Consider the following 17,909-nt stretch of genomic DNA (forward strand, 5'->3'; position numbering starts at 1 on the left):
ATTTAAAAAAGGTTTGGCTGTTTATTAAGTGTTTTTCATTTCCTGCTTATAAAGAGTTCGAGACTACAACCTTCACTAAGGAGAAATAATCAGTCTTTGAATAACAATATGACATTTATTGTGATAGCTATAGATATTGGCTGGTATAATAGTTTTTTTTTAATCTAGCTATGATGGTCGGTAATATCGTCCAGCTTATAGTAACTTTATGGATTTTACGTTGTGATAGAAAACAGTTTATAAATGCTTCTATGTGTGCAGTCAATACAGACTGCAGTATTTGGACTTTTGCATTAGACTTCAGGAGAAACACGTGTCCGAGAGCTGCATGAGTCATGAAAGTGTGATTCTTGATGACGCATTCATGCAGGAGAATACAACCCCCCCCCCCCCCCAACAAAAAACCACACACCGACTGACTCATCAGCGATAACAACAACAACGTGGACCCTTGTTTTGGAGTGTCCTCCTTTGACGCACAGAATCAGCCGGTGAGCCGCCACCACCACCCAAACACCACCAGGTGTCGCTCCATACTAAGACACCACCAGGCAGGCCATGGGAAAAAAAAAAAAGGAAAAAAGAAAAAGAGTGTGTGATGAATACCCGCAGAAACAGGGCTTGGTTCTGTCAGGCTTCATCCACACACAATCCCAGCTGGCGAGAGCGAGCAGGACGCAGGAGATAGAGGCAGGGAAGAGGCCCTGGAGCGCACCGTCCACCGCCGCAGCTGATGTGACCCGGCCGCGTATGTTGGAGTCAGTTGTTCCATAAGAGCAAGTTCGTCATAAAAAAAGAGACAAAAGAAGGAGAGGAAAAATGGGACATACCGCATTACCCATGCTGATGGCTGTATTGTCCTATTGCGTGTGGACGAGCGTCGAGGTAAGAGAGAAACGAGCTGACTCGCATGTCTTGATGGCGCATTTCTTTTTCCTTTCTGCATCTTTCTCTGGATTGTCAATGTGACTTTTGGGGTAAAATCGTGCACCCACGCACACTGATACATATTTGTAATCACGTCGACATGCCACGCACACAGCTGCTCTCCTGTCTCCATATTTGCTGACACGCACCCTCATCCAGGGGCAGGTTTAATTTTGCAAATGCATCCTCCAGCACCGTCCTGTGTCAACAAGAGCGTTGACTCACAGCCTCTACTAACACGCAGTGATGGCTGTGGGGGGTTTGATAATGCTAAATCGTGCAATATCGCATATGAATGGAAGCTCAGAGTCATGGGATTTAAAAGATAAAGGGGCTGCTGCGTACATGTGTGGTTTGACTCCAGCCCCGGGCCTGTGCACCCGACGTGACGCACGGTGTTAAAAGACCCTGTTTTGCTCCGTGGAGGGATGGAGAATAAATCCTGCCTCACTTCATCCCATCTGGCCTTGCGAGAAGGAGGAAGCCTGCAGCTCTGCATCCGTCCCTTTTGAGTGGAGTGGTGCAGATCTCGAGCAGGATGGAGCCATGCATATTCAATGCTCTGTGTCACATTTGGTTTTCATGGAGGAACACTGACGGGTTTGAAACGTGCAAAGAGAAAGAGAAGCCCAATCTAAATCTTACATGGAGAACCTGGTGCACGGCTGCTGTGTGATCTGTCATATTATTCTATACGTGTTGCCTTGAGAAAGTCTGTGCTCCCACCAGCAGGGGATGACTTTGATGTATCATTGGACATAGATTGTGCAGAGGGTGACACAGGGTGCACTAATGACAGCTACGGGGTCATCCTGTTGGCATCTGTCTCCATCAATGGCTTGAGAGGAGATTGTGAAAGCCCCTGGTACGGGGACAGATCAGTGGGCCACCAGCTGCTCCTGCCTCCCCCCTGCTGTAGGTCCATTAGCACGACCTGTACGGCGTCCAGGCCTACAGCGCGATACACTCAACCTCTATTTCTCAGTTTCTCCTCAGTCACCCTGCTACCTCCCGCTGCAACACAACGGTGACACAAATTCAGGTTGGAGCATGTGTGCACTTGTGCGTAGCAGCGGGGTGGCCATTGGAGGTGTGTGTGAATGTGGAGAAGGGGAGGAGGAGGTGGGAGGATGAGTCATGATGTCCCTGCTGGAGCTGTGGTTCAGGTCAAACGCACTTTGCCACCTGGAGGAACGGAGGGGGGAGCAAAGCTGCTCCTGATGTCTGAGATGAAGTGTGCCAGCATCTCCACTGCTGGTTTCTCAGACGCCCCCCCCCCGGAAAAGTTCCCATAAGAGGATTTGTGAGATGTTTATTTATTAGCCATCTTCCACCGTGAGTGTGTACCCGTCATAAAGCCTCTCCTTTCATTCTGAAATTATTTCACTTCTCTAAGAGCCTTAGTGGGATTACTGCTATGCTGAGAAACAGGCTTTAGCTTCCTACAAGGAGACCTGCCCATGAAGGTTTACGCTGAAGATTACCCTGTGAGAGGGTTGGCTGCATGGCTGGATTACACTGTGGTATTAGTCCTAATGAAACTGTCAGCTTCCCTTTAATTTGCTCAACATCCATTCAATTGGAATGTGGGAATTGGGCAAATTTATTTTGATCTCTTTTTTATTGCGTAATATTTAATATTGTCGGCAAAGTGATTTCATTTTCTCATAGCGTAATCACAGTTGTAAATTAAATTTTCAGACAGTGCTCCGGATTAGAGAAGACACGGGGTTTCTTTTTTTCTGCTGAAATACATATTCAGTATCATCTTGTGTCGTATTTTGCTGTGACGGACAGATTGTTGCCAGGCTGTCGCACACGTCGAGTCCACGGCTGGCATCCCAGGTATCCCAGCTTTAATAGCACTTCCCTTTAGCTGCACTCAAACGATTTGGCTACAATAATTAACTCACTGTACGGTTCTCATCCTGACACAAAAGGTCATCCGCTGACACACAACCACAGTGTAGCCTGGCATTAAACTGGAGCAGAAGGAATTAACTTTAAATTAAATCAATTCTTTAGTGTTTCACTGGCATTAATGTGGGTTGCATTAGTTTTTCCCTTTTCTAAAAAGAGTCCATAATAAGATTGAATATCTTTGTAAATAGCAATGATGTTTGATATATATATAATAATAAAGAGGTGGGTAATGGTCATTTAACAATATATTGAGAGATTTCATATATATAAGTATAAAAGTATAAATAACATTTGTGCTAGCTAGCCCCTAATCATATTTAGCTGTAGTTTGCCGGTTGTCTGCTTTATTAGATTTGTAAATGATTTTCGAATGTATTACATTTCTGATAAGGTTTTCCATTCATAATTTATCATATATAACAATATATACTGTGATGAGTTACAACAATGATGTGATAATGACACAGACCCTTGTAAAGGATTTCATCCACATCCCTGAAATTACTTTTCGGGGAAATCAATGGAGAAAATAACCAGACAACAAAGGCCTAGTTTGGACTAATTCAGGAAATGAAATAATCAAATGAATTCAGATGCCCTCATCACATTGACACAATATGAAGAAATATCTAAAATAGATAAATCTAATATTGTAACTTAGCAGTCCTTTTTAGCACCGCTGTTTGCAAAGGGTTTAACAGTCAGAGATACTGAAGAAGCAGCTGCTGCTGTAGAAATGATTCTGTCGGTTGAATTTGGATTCATATTATCCTGCAGTATCTGTCGTCAAAGAACACATTGATGTTTTGATTCCTCACACATCAGCAAAACTAAAAAGCCAAAGTGCAGTGAGTCCGTTTGTGCTACAGTGAAAAACCTCCTGCAGGAAAATGTGATTGAAGAAAGCAATCATACAGTGATTGCACTTGCGTGTGGCTTTATTTGATTAAAAAAGGGGGGACTACAGGTAATATGCTCAGCTTTAGTCAATCAGCTCTGTATTCATCATGATAAATGGTCAATGGACAGTGCAAACCAGAGCACCACGGACTATTGAGAGGCTGCAGAACAACAGCAGAAAACCAACCTACTGCGTCTGCACTGAATCTACAGGCTGCAGGAAACACCCGAGGTCTGAGAAAACATGAAGCACAAAGGGAGGAAATAAGGAGAGAACAGAGGAGGGAAGAGTGTGAGGATAGGAAGCAGATTTAACTGTGGCTGACAATTACATTAAAACTCATGAAGTCGCTGTATAGTCAAACTCTCCCCACCACCACCACCATCACCACCATCACCACCATCACCACCACCACCCCCGCCACTATCTGCAGCTTCAAGCCTGCTGGAATACAGCCATCCAGATTCATGCAGCTCCCACCCCCATCTGCCTTTCAGTGCAGTCACAAACATGGATTTGTTTGTTTTTTTAAAAGAATAAGAGAAAAGATACGGACAAACAGATACAAGCACACACACAAACACAACCACACTGCCCTACACTCACTTAATTAATTTCAGAGCCAAGAGATAATCAGGTTCCACTAATGGATTCCCGTGTGCTTGCTGTTCTCTACTCTATCTGTGTGCCAGTGGGCATAAAACATACCATTTTATTGTATCACATGTTTTCCATCGCTGTTCTATGCATCTGGCTTCTTTTCCAAGTTTTTGAACCACAGCACACACACACACACACACACACACACACACACACACACACACACACACACACACACACACACACACACACACACACACACACACACACACACACACACACAGAGGGCCTGGATTAAATCCTGCAGAGTCACTGTGAAATGAGAGCTATACTCTACCAAAGGAAAGGAGTGCTGTAAATGTGCTTTAGCAATTGAGCCGTGGAGGTGATAAACTAACAAATGACAGTAATATACCCTTTGGGCCGTTGTTGCAATCATCAACATCCTAACAGAGCCTGGTGGAGGGGGTTCATTTTCCACCGTGGCTGCTCGTCGTTTAGAGATTCTGGGTGGAAATGAGGAGTGTTGGTGTTATCTCCAGACGCAGACTTCATCCAGCTTTTCTGCGGAAAATAAAATGACATTAATTGCACATTAGCATCATGTCCTCCCGGTAGATTTGGGGAAAGCTCTGCCAAACACTTGATTGAGATGATTCAATCACGTCCTCTGGCCTTGTTGCAATATTTTCGAACGTCGGGTCTCAGTTGGTAAGAGAGTTATTCCCAATACAGAGTTTAATGATATCTGCTTGAGAGGCTCATCCCTTTCTGTCATCTCTATAGTCCGCCATGCATAAAACTGATGCACTACATTTGATTAGTTAATTTTTCTTCAGCCTCCCAGACTGCACGGCTTCGTCAAGGTCTTTAAAACGAATTAAGAAAAAAAGTTGCTCCCGGTTGTGCAAAGATTGCTCTACCTTTCATCATCCACTCAGTGAATGTCAGATATAACATGCATGTAGGTCCATGTGGTAATTTCCGGTCTCGAGTGTGTGCAGATCAAACATATATGCTGGCGCCTGCTCTTTTCAAAGCTAAAGCCCAGATGGGACTGTGGCATTTAGTGATGTGCAAGTGTCGTCTGTGTGTGTGTTTGCACTTGTCAAACCTTTGTCTAGTGTCACTTAGAGCAGTGCAGAGTTTTTCTTCCCATGAAAAAAGAGGATGGACATTTGTTTATTCTCTCCACATAAATCATATTTATTCAGCTCAGTTTCACTCCCATGTTTACCCCTGGTCATTCATGCACCCCCGCTGCACTGGCTCTATGCCTCCCTCCCACTTTGTGAACAAACTGACCTACAGGGATTGAGTAGCTAGCACGGCCATCTTGATCGCGTCCAGCCCTGGCTCCTCTCTGGAGTCGGGCAGGACAGAGATATCACAGGAGCACGAGGTCTTCAGTCGACACATAAACTGCCGCACTAAGCCTAATGGGTTGGATTTCTACAGGGGGAAGTTTTTTAATGCCAGATGTTTAGTCCTGCCGATGAGATGTGTTTCTGAGGAAAAACATCTGCAGTGTGGCGATAACACTGGTGCTACGTGTCTAGGAGGAAAGAGAGAGAGAGAGAGAGAGTGCAGTGAAAGAGGTTGAGGGCTGGTGGAGAGAAAGAGAGGTTTCCCAGGCGCAGTGGAGGATTTGAAAAAACGGATGAGGGCGAAGGAGGAGAGAGAGAGTGTAAGTGATGTAGTGCATGCAGAATGTTGTGTGGGTTTGCAGGGCGGAGTGCATGATAATGGAGGGGTCCGGCCCTTTTTCTGCTGCTCTGGTCTGGCTGGTGGAGCAGAGAGATCCGTCTCTGTCGGGTACATGTATTCACAGGTGGTCTGGAAATGAGATGGGGTGGTGGTGCTGGTGGTGCTGGTGGTGGTGGTGGTGGTTGGGCGGGACAGAGGAAAGGAAAACCCTGTGGCCAGAGTGGAACGCTGAGTTGTACGAAAAGCAGGAGGTCTGCGAAATCTAATTTCCTTAACGGCCTTGGCTGCCTGGTTTGAGAGACTGTGGAGTCGTTGGGTGCACAGACACTCATCAGGCCAGTTATTAATATTCTACAGTAGAACATTAGAAGCTGTTATAGAGGGAAATGGATGTACTGTCTGGCAGGAAGTTCTTCTTCTCCACTGGCTGCAAAACACATTTCCTGCAGAAGGATAAAAAGTGAACTTGTATAAAATTAATCTAAATTCAACAAAGGCACAGCGGCATTGATGGATAGAAAGCCGTCACAATTATGCGGCATTCCATTAATGCTCAGAGCTCGAGAGTGGGAAGTTGCGACTGGAACTCCCCCTCAAGTTGGAAGCTGCAGTTTTGACAGTTTATTAGAACTTCTGTCATTAAAGCTGTTGGACGCATAGAGCTGCCCAATTACAATCTGTGGACATGCTACTTTTTGCTAACAATGGCTAGCTGCCTAATGTTAACATCGTTCCCGTGCAGCTGGAGCGGCACAACTCGAGTAACTCTGAGGCACGTTCACCGCACACTTGCTGCTTCGCAAAAGATGGCGCCCGCAGAGACCGCATCAATTATTGAAGGCGATGGAAAGGTCTCGACTCTTGCTCGTGGACGGGGCTTTGGCACTTGTCACGCAGCCTCTCAACGCACCAAGCCAGCCCCTATGTCTTCACACCTGTTTTTTTTTTTTTTGCCCCCACCCCTCTCTGGCCTCCAGGTCCACTCCCCAGCAGCACAAAAGAAAAATCCCCACGCCTGTCCTTTCAGATCCCCCCCCCATTCATCTCTGTCTCTGCCCCAGCCTCCTCTGTTCTCCTGCCATAGCCCAAAGGCACTCCCTCCCTCCCTCCCTCCCTCCCTCTCCCTCTCCTCCTCCTCCTCCTCCACCCTCTCTTCCAGACGCTGCTCCACGGTCTGTCTCAGCATCTCCCAGTGGCCAATGACATCCTTTCACTTTCCCTGTGTACACTTCGATTGTGCTTGAATAATTCATCATATAAACTCACCCTTGCTTTAATTTTTCATCCCTGTATTTTTGTCTTCATTCCTGACGTTTTAGGAGATCGGACTCCGCCTCTGTGTAGCTCTCTGTTCTCGGCACACCGAACTAATGCACTCACAATGTTTGACCATCATGTTTTCTACCATCACTCTTCCAATTTTACAAAGCGGCTAGATTCATTGCTTTCCAGCCATTTACCGGAATTTCTCTTTCACATATGAAGAACGCAGCAGGAGATTGTTCGTGTCAGAGTCGTTCACAGCAACAGGAATATTTCCCAACATCTAGACGAGTGGTGGAGGTGCCTTGGTAGGGTATACAGGAGGCAGGACATGATGTACATTTGTTTACAGCCTGTCAGCCTCTGCCCCAAGTTGACATCTTAGGCAGCATCTTCGACATGTACAGCTCCTCTTTTCCATCCTAATTGTACTCTTTCACTTTTGCATCTGTCTAGTGTTAGAAAAGCCATTAACTTGCTAAACTCTAATACAAAAAGTCACCTGGGAGTACACACGATGTACATTTATATCACATCGCACAAGTCCAAATCAAATTCCAAAATAACAGTCACATAAGCACAGACTGTTAAAAGCAGCCACTGACAAAAACAGGTTAAAGTGCAGTGTCTATTTTTAATCTCTGAGGTTGATAATTCTAGAGGGAAGGATTGCTCATGTTTTTCTGGCCTCGTGGGACCTGGTATCGTCTGGCTGATGGCAGTAACTGGAAGGAATGGTTCGGGGGGACGGGCCCTCTTTGATCATGGTGGCTTTCCTTATCCCTGACCGGGTGCCCAGTTCAGATAGGGGATAGGGGGTCGAACCAATTATTCTTGCTCGCCTGACTAGTTATACGGGGGAGCTTTGTTTCGTGTTTGGTGGTGAGGTGATATTCAGTGCATGCCTCTTTTCGACATCAGCAGCTTTAGGCATCAATGAGTTTCGTAACCAAATCTTTCCCCGCAGATGTTTATTTGCCGGCGTTAATGTGTTCTAGGATGGAATTTATTGCAAGAGAGGGACATTTTCCAGCGGGGGAGTCTCAAACACTCTGTCCCATGAGACAAAATGTTCCCACAGCATTTGACTCGATGTTCAGCATTCAGCAACCCCAGCACAGATTCTCCAAAAAGATGCCTGCAGCTGACTTTTATACAGAGGCCAGTGCACTGTGCCACAGACGACTCAGGTGCTGCCGTGGCTTCTGTTAATCATCAACAATAACATTCAGCCGGCGATGGGGACAGACAAACACCGTTTCATTCTCCTCTCAGCTCAGGGTCATTGTGCTTGCCAAGGTCAAGCTGTGCCAGTTAACAGCTCAGCTCACCAGATTGGGTACTTCACATGAGTCTGGAGCTGCGGCTTTGAAGAGGACAAAGCACAAATGGAGGTTTCCGGATGGTGGTTAGAGTTTTTCTTTTTTTTTTTGTCTCAACGATTAAACCATTTTCCTTCATTTGGATGGTCTGTGGAGACTCTGTGGCCTCCGGAAATGAGATAACACTAATATTTAATCTACTGAGTGATTCTGCACATCAAGCATTATCTCACCAGAGTGGCCCGATATAAAATAACACTGAGAGAGCGAAAGCAAGACAGGACATGTCAGTCTGACATGATCCCACTTAGCATTATTATGTTTTTATCATTGGCTTTATCACACTGCGCTCGTCATTCTCTAGGTCTTGTGTTGAATGAAGTGAATACAGACACTTGGGCTTTTAGAAAAATGATAAGAATAAGTTAAAATATTCAAAAAAGATTTATCACTGTGCCTTTAGGTTTAGCATGAGTGAAAAACCCAAGATGGAAGCAGTTACAGCTCGGTCAATGGATGATGATTTGTACATATCCCGACTTTTGTAATATTTGGTGTTGGCAAAGTTGAAGCGAAGAGAAATAAAATTGTTGTTCAAACCGAGTCAAGTAAAATGGCAAGTTAATCATTTGTGTATAAACCATGAAGCGTGACCCTGGAGCTGAGGAATCATGTGAGGAGTTATTAAGTGAGCTAATGATTCATCACACTGAGAGTCAGCAAGAGGCATTCTATCCTTTTATATTCTATTTAAGTGTGACTAAGAAACATTTTTCTTTCTAATTCAATACGGAATATTTCTTCTGACAAGGAGTCTTATCAAAAATATTCACGGTTTCGTGAAATTCAGGATAATGGCAAATCTTAGCATTTGGTCTTAAATTATCAGTTATTATTAAAATGCATAATATTTTAGTCAAATTATAATAATATTTTATTTATTTTTAGATTTGATCATTTGACTAATTACATCTCTGCCTTTGGAGTTATCCAAAGACTCCTTAAGTTCAAATAACACCAGGGCATCTGTTGTCACAGTTTATCTTTATATAGGCAATGAGAAGTTAGGATAGTAGAAATATTTGTATGATACTACAGCCGAAACATTCAGGTTTTTGATCTCTCCGAAGAGAGAGTGGTTTCCTGTCTTCAGAACGAACACCAGACGTGACTGGCCCGACTCAGCAGGGCCCGGTGCTGCATACGAGATGTAAGTGCCGTGCAAACAACCAACAGGCAGTGATGAGGGAAGCTAACCAACCATTAAGCCAGCGATCAGCGACCTGCCCAGGGTGGAAAGTAGAACCAAACACACGGGGACTCTTTCATGAGAGAACGAAAGAGAGAGAGAGAGACTTGCTTAAAAATTCTGTAGGGAACCAGTTGCTACGGTAACAGGGAAGTTAGCCGGCTCCTGTGGGTGGTGTTACCATGGCAACCACCCTTAGTGGCCAAGTGATGCTGAGAGGGAGAACGAGGAGGAGAGGGCTAAAAAAAAAAAAAACGACAAGATGAGGAGGACGGGTGAGAGGACGCCGATGTACGTCAAATGTGGGAGAGCGCCACCTGCTGTGCCGCACACTGTCTCATCCACTCCGCCTTCAGCAGAACCTTGTTTTATGTTCTTCTTTGCTTTTGAGTCAGTGGTGAGCTGGTCCCAGTGGAGCCAGCATTAGCGCTTTATCCCGCCGTTCATTAACAGAGCACCTCATTACCGCGGGTAGTCGGCCAGATACTGTGCTGTGCGGGGCAACACTCTCACTGAGAGACCTACGAAGAGGTTATCCCCTCGATGAACTGATGGGTTAGAGCGCTGGATTCTTTTATGAGTGATGGTGTCCTCTGTGAACTCTCACCAGGAGTTAAAGACCAGTTTGTTCCCACTGTGGTGACACCACAGGCCTCTGAATAAAAGCCTTGCAGCAACATGCTGTGACATAGAGTTGCAATGTTATATATTTACTTCTATATATAATGCGGTATATGATGCACAGTGTCTGGTATGGATCTGGGGTCTCTGTCACAAACAAAAGGGTGTTATTGCTTTGAGCTTTCTGCCTACACGTCCACCTCCACAATTCTATATAATAATAATATTAACACACTGTGCCTCAAACATAACCTCAAAGCTTCATTTCCATAAGATGCATCTGCTAGACAGGCTCCCAGGGGCATGGGTATTATCAGAATTGTATATGTGCATAAATAAGAGACAGAAGGAAAGATATATATGAATGTTTTAGCTCTGCATATCCCCCCCCCTGCTTTGTCACCAGACTCTGCTGAGAGTCTCTACTTGTTTTATTGCTCTGCTACTATAATGTATACAAACAGTAAATTCAGCTCTGCACCAATTTATTTATTTAGATGAGATCAGACTAGATGCAATTTGAAAGAAGCAATTAATTACAATAGTATAAAGTAAAATTAATACTGATGCAGCAGAGACAGAAGACAGGAGATCACCAGATTGTTGTGTCAAAAGGGTTGGTTACATTTATGAAATGCCTCCATGTCCCTAAACACTGATAGATTGCTAAAAAGAATATGAATTAAAAATGTTTGTAATTGTTAAACCATTTTATGTGTTTCTAATAATATTCTCGAATCCAAGCGGTTATTCACTTTAGAAAAACTCCAAATGAATGTAGTGGGGACAGATCGGAAGAAGTCTGATGTACCAGCTATGTGCTCAACTCAAAAGTGCAGGAAGTGACAGGAAGAGAATAATCGGAATTGTGAGACAGAGACGACAAACGGATCCAAGGAAGGAAACCCAGAAAGAAACAAACACAACAGCATCAAAGACAGAGTGAGGGACTCGAGAGGCAGCGAAGGCCCAGAGCGTGAGATGAGAAGAAGGCAAGAAGAAGCCCGTAATCTGCTGTTTGTCAGAGCGACCATAGAAAGACAGGCTGTCTTTAAGTGGATCAGTTATTAGTCTTTTAACCTAAACATGACCTCATTAAAGCTATAAGATTCGCTTAATCTACTTAAAACTTGCTCAATGGCATTATGTCGTTGCATTAAGGCCTTCAGCCTTCTCACCCTGTGCACAGAATACACACTTGTCTGATAGCCACACACTCAAATGGTAAATAGAGTTATCATCTATATTAATGTTCGAGGTCTGAAATTGAAAATCGGTTTGTTTCTTGATCTCTACGGATCTGCAACATTCAGGATCTGGTTCCAGGGTTTAAATGAATGAGTGAATCTCATAAATCCAGCTCAGAGTCTTTCCTGTTCTTGTTGCGATCTCAGATAATTTGATGTATTTACCATTCAAGTATTCCGTTATACATATCAGAGCAAAAGCCTTTTGAATTATGTGGGAGAAAAGGCAACAGTAACCTTTAGAAAAATAATTGATCCATGCATTTCATTTGTGTCAATGCACATAATGCACTCGGTAATAGAAGTGTGGCCCTCTGAGTCGCGGCTGTGACTCAAGCCTCTTGAGTGTATTTACCATATAAATACAGATTTTGAGAGCTTGTTTGCATTGTGTCAACCTCAACCTGCCTGCGTAAAATCCCTGATTCGGTGGCAATTGTGTTGACATCAGGATGTTTCAGATGGACCTGCGCTGCTCAAATCTCTGCTAAGCCGTTGATTCCTTCAATCCCCTGAGGTAGCATGGCTCTTCAGCTTGAAATCACATCTACAGGCTCACAGTGTCTGGCATTCAAATCCTGGCATTCCCAGGCCGTGTTGCTTAACTGTGAAGGAGGTTCAGCGGTGTTACGTAACAGCAGAAATTCATCAACGCTTGTACCAGAAGGTGAAATCGTTTCATTTGGCTGTGTCGAGGAGAGACCGACTCCTGCCTGGCCTTTAACGTTTTTTTGACCATTTGTTTTTCTCATTGGATTTATGAAAGGGTGTTACGCAGTCGTCTGTCTCCCACATATCTGCAGGAGGCTTGTGAAATTGCCCAACTACGCTTTTGTGTTTTTTTTCTAGAGAGACGAAAAAACGCACTGTGTGGCGGCATCATGGTGCATGACTCAGAAGAGGCATTTGTTGAAGTGTGGGTGGAACAGAGAGGCAGTGATGAGTATAAGTTCAGCCTACCCGACGCAACACAAGTATCACAATCACTCGTCTCCTTCCGAATATTGCTCAGTACCACCTTTCCATTGAACTGGGAAAACCAAACATGAAATCAGTTGTGTATCTGTGGGAGTTTCCTGTTTTGCTTGTCTGATTGTATTGGACTGGTTTTTACCACGGATGCTGCTGAAAGGCAGGAAGTTTAAAAAAAAAAAACACACACAGGAAATGTTACTGTAATGCCTGCACAGTGGAAGTAGAGTTCAGGTGTGTGAGGCATTGAGTGTATTAAATAAAGAGCAATAGAGAAGAAGGATATGTGTGTGAACATGATACTAGTCATATGAGCTCCAGATGGGAAAGTCTCTGCTCCCCGTGCTTCACAGTCTAATACCATTGTGCTATAATACATCAGGGAAGTCTGTATCATGTGAATCCATGAGGAGATGGTGACCTTTGATAGATGAAGTCCTGTTCCCATGGACCAGCCTGTCTAGTGCTGGTTAGGATGGTATAAACAAAAGCCCAGATTTTTTATATTTTATATATAAACAGACCCAAGTGCAACCCGGAGTAAACACACTCCGAAACAACAATAATGGTGAAATGGTTAGCACTGCAAATCTCCCAGATCTATGGAGTCTCTCGCAGTGACGCCATCTGACATGTCCTCTATTTTAAGCTATACTTGAAATGAAATCAAATATTTGGAGCTGGTTTTGGCTGCTGTGTGAGGACGAGATGAACCCTGGTGATTATGGGGCCATCTGCTTCCAGTGGGCCCAGCTGGGGGGCTGGAGCGCTGTAATCTGGACTGATGAAGGCTGACTTAGACAAGGCCATGATCTTTGTGCGTCCCAGCAACCCCGAAAGTCAAAATGTTTGGTTACAAAGAATTGAGAAGATATATACTCAGTCGAGTCTTCAGTAGGTAACTTTACTTTGTGATCAACCGTGCGAAGCAAAAGAACAATACATAAAACACAGTGCAATATTTTCCACTCTGCCCGTCAGCCTCCTCCTGAATAGAAAATGAATGGCTTCAATTAGCCATTAGTTAGAGATGTATAATAATGAGTGTCAGTGTACATAGCTAACCTGCTTTATCCTGCTTTGTCCCCTCTGCACCGGGAGAGTCGGGCAGACTAATGCTGCTACTCTCTAATAAGTACATGCCACACCAGGAAGAGGCCTGATGGAGCCTATGAATAATTAAGCAACGTGATTACAGTGATGAATGCTCCTAAATCTATTTGGCCATTTAGCACTGGCCTGGGGGGGGGAAGGCAGGCCGAGCAGGAGAGTGTCAGGCGTTGTGTGAAAGCTGATGGGGAGGGAGAGGAGAGGGGGATTTCAAGGATGGGGCGGTCGAGGTGCATCGGCCTTGAGAGGAGGTGGAGGGAGAGAAGGAGGGTGAGGGAGGGGCCCAGAGAGCAGGAAGACACCCACTATTCAGCCATCTGTGCTGCGGAGAAGCACAAAGACGTGCGCAGGACGACCTGTGTGTGTGTGTGTGTGTGCCTGTGTGTGTGTTTCATGCATGTTTGGGTTATGGATCTATGAGGCCTATTCGTCCGTGGGTGTGTTATCTACATGAGTAATGGTAACTGGGCAGGCTGCACTGTTAATCTTACGAGGAGCAATTCCAGTAAATTTCCAGAGGCTCACTGCAGATACGCAACGTTGTTTTAATTGTACTGCCAACATATCCTATTGGGACATTTTTGTTTGACATTGTAAACATTGTGAGTAATTCTCGATCCCGCCTGGTTCCTGCCTCCCTGCTCTTCCCTGCTATCATGACTCTCCACCTGTAGTGGCCAGGTTCTGTTTTATAACATTTATATTACGTCAATATGTCCTAAAATAGAGAGCAAAGAGAACTCGGAGAGAAGAACAAGAATAACACGTTGTTTTGAATTGGTAATCTGTGGCTTTTTAGTCATATTGTCACTACATTATATATTATGGGATACCCCAGATCCCTGTTGCTAAGCAGAGATAAGCTCCTCAGGGAAATGATGTCCCAAGCGAGTCCATTTTCTAATATTTAGGCGTCTTGCTTGCATATACCATTGAAATACATAGCATCCTTAATGAATGTGTCTGTATATGGCTCTTGACATGGCGATCCCCGCACAGCATTATTGAAGGACTCTGCATCCACTCAAGGCCTCTGATGCATTTATGTCATTCTGCTCCAATGTGCAGTCTGGCAGGGACTTGTAAAAAGGTGACAAATGATTGGTGGGCTCCTCCCTTCCGCCCCTGCCTCTCTGGCTTGCCTGCCAGGGCCCAGAGATTGCATCATTACAGAGGATGAAGTCATCCTGCAACATAAGGGCGGAACAGGTGCTGAAAATTTAATTAGAGGAGGGTGGAAGATGCTGGAGGAACATGTAAATGCACTGTCCTGGCCCATGCCCTGAATGACAGCGGTGTTCCTGCCGCACGACCACCTCGATTGTTGACTCTTATTTCGGAGGCTCCACACTGAAGCACAATTGTCAATACTAGAGGGAGATCCATGAAAGTATTATTATTTCTGCAGCAGCTGTTCCCATACTTTTGGTCCAGTGCACATTGAATTCTTGTCTCCGTGGGATCACTTTGTTTCCTTGTGCTTCTCATTGCTATGGAGACTGTGGAAGCACACGTGACTGAAGTTAGGCACCGTAAGCTGGTGTGGAGAGAGAAAAGGAAAAGCCAAGCAGAGGAAAGAAGAACACTAAGAGAGGTAACAGACGCAAAGGAGCTGGTGAAAAGGCAGAAAGCCGATCGATGCCTCCGTGTCTCTGGCTTTATATCGCCAGGTCGTTATTAATGATGCAGCGCTCTCTGCAGTGGGGAGCTGTCAGGCTCTGGGCTGTCTGCCTGTTCAGCCTCATCAGCACTAGGACATGATATGTGGTGTTTTCACCCGCCGCTCTACGGAGATGTTTCAGTATTTTCTCACCGGGACATGCGCGGCAGCTCTGCTCAGCCCGACCTTCAGCACCGAAGAAGCACAGTTGTTGACAGATTGTGGAGCATTACTGTGGATCCACATGGATCAGTGTGCCTCAGCTCCTGATGGAGACAGGGAGCATTCAGGGAGACGGACTCGGCCGTGCTCACATCACAAAAGTCTCGACTCTCCAAAGCCTAATTGGATTCAAAATGGACATTGTGTGTTACACTAAGACACTGTGTTGCATTTTTGTCAAGGAAAATGAAATTGCAGCTGTAATTTGTAAATAAAAAACCTGAACAGAACAGATTCATGACAACACAGGAATATGATTCATTGCCTGTAGCTCAATCTATATTGAAATGTAAAGAGCTTATCCTTTAGACTATTGTCTGTATCCATCACGTGACTGAAGACATATTTCACTCTTCGAATATTTACCAGTAAAAACATGTTTAAAATATTGCCCAGTAATGATTGAAATATGTATGTAGTTTAAATGAATAATAGTGGTAGTTATCATAATAGAGATAAAAATACCAATAATAGCGTGGAACCCCACTATAAATTAAGAATGTGTTTTCCAAATAAAACACAATTTTAGTTGAGACTTAGTGAAAACACTGTCTCAGACAGTATTATTTCCTCAGGTAACTCATTGCAGAGCCTTTGGGCCCTGATGGCAAAAGCTTTATCCACCCTAGATTATTTTTGCACTCCATAGAGCGGTGCTGCTAGCATTACTAAAAAAGTATCAGTAGTTATTAGATGTGTCCCAAATCCTTTCAGAGAACTCGGTCTGACTGAGTAGGCTGCGAAGGCCAAACTGAAATGAGAGGGTGTATTGTTGTATTTGCGTCACCAGCTCTTTCTCTTGCACAGTTAGCTATTTTGAGCCGCTGCCCTTACTGCAGCTCGGCCACACACAGGCAGATAGTTACATTTGACCAAGACGGGTCAAATCTCTGATTGCTTGGGAACGGAAGAATGCATCTGTCAGACCGGGTTGAAGGGAGCCTTTGGAAAGGGACACACTCAGTCTTCAAATGCAGCCTGTGAAGGATGCAGCCCCTGAATCGCGACATAGTTGTGTACTATTCTGAACCGATACAAAAGATTTGCTGTGGACGTGTTTGGTCCAATGACCCAGAGCACAGAAAACATGTCTCCAGACGTTCTTTTCCAATGTATGGTCTTCAGTAGGTAGACTCTGTTCTTTGTTGACAGTCCTATCAGACCTTGCATAGACATACTGTAAATAATGCATTTCTGTTCTGTCTGGGATTCATTTTGGACACTGCTGTCAATTATAAGTGAACTAGGGCTATAATTGTATCTATTATAGACATTGAACTGAGTGATGGCACACTAAAATGTCTGGATAACTCAAATTTCACACTAGTGAATTTACCCTGATCAAATAAACAAAGCAGACAAACCATGCACCATGATGAAATCAGACTTCCCTCATGCTCATGTTCAAGCTCAGTCTTGCCTGATGCTTCCCACAATCCTTGGAATTGCATCAACAAAAGTCAGGGATTATTTTAAGAGAACAAAAACAGTCCATGATATGATCCTCATCAAGCCCTTTCAAAATAACAAAGTCAAATACCATATAGAGCTTTTACATCCAGCAACTAAATCTCACTAAGATTAAAGGGGACTAACTCAAGCTAATGGCAGTGCCTATTATTGCTGTGAAAATACGAAAACACAATGTAGTGTGTCTATGTGACGTCAGCCCCTGGGTGATGTTTATGTGATGCTGTGGTTGTCTGCACTGGGAACCAGTGTGTGGTGAAGCAGTGATTATTCTCCAAACTGGGTCAAAAACAAGCAGGAGGTTTTCTGCTGCCAAGGAGGAACGGGCTGACAGAAGTGTGCATCTAGAAATGGTATTTTTTATTATGGGTTATCACCAGAGGGAGATCTAATCTGGTCCCAGATCAGGCTGAAGATTGGGTGTGCAGCCTTGCCGTGCCGGAGGTCAGAACCCAAGGCTCCTGATGGACTGCTATTGATTGGGGGGGAACGCAGTGATACAGTTGCAGTCGCTCAGCATTGATTTTCTGGAAGTGCAGTAGTGGAGAGGAGGCAGAATGAGAGAGCCGGACCAGGGGGAGCTGCCAGGTTATCTTCTCAAATATCCGGAAGTTTTTTTCTCTCTCTTTCATTGCGGCACTGACCTTCCCTGAGTCAAAGAGATATATCTATTTAGACATTAGCTCAGCAGCTTGTTCAGCAGCTTCAGCACTGT

At 44.4% G+C, this 17,909-nt stretch overlaps 1 protein-coding gene across 2 annotated transcripts in view; it reads left to right on the top strand.

Moving 5' to 3' along the window:
• The first annotated feature begins 612 nt into the window (after window positions 1-612).
• The window catches only part of aplp1 (amyloid beta (A4) precursor-like protein 1), a 32,390-nt gene continuing 15,093 nt past the window's right edge, over window positions 613-17,909 (top strand). Inside the window, exon 1 of one of the 2 annotated variants that reach the window (XM_062398623.1) lies at window positions 613-885. In XM_062398623.1, coding sequence (XP_062254607.1) covers window positions 820-885 — 66 coding nt within the window. In that variant the 5' untranslated portion in view covers window positions 613-819. The remainder of the gene's footprint in view (window positions 886-17,909) is intronic. The other variant, XM_062398625.1, reaches the window with a different exon arrangement.

This window comes from Platichthys flesus, chromosome 11, assembly GCF_949316205.1.
Source record: "Platichthys flesus chromosome 11, fPlaFle2.1, whole genome shotgun sequence".
Classification (NCBI taxonomy): domain Eukaryota; kingdom Metazoa; phylum Chordata; class Actinopteri; order Pleuronectiformes; family Pleuronectidae; genus Platichthys; species Platichthys flesus.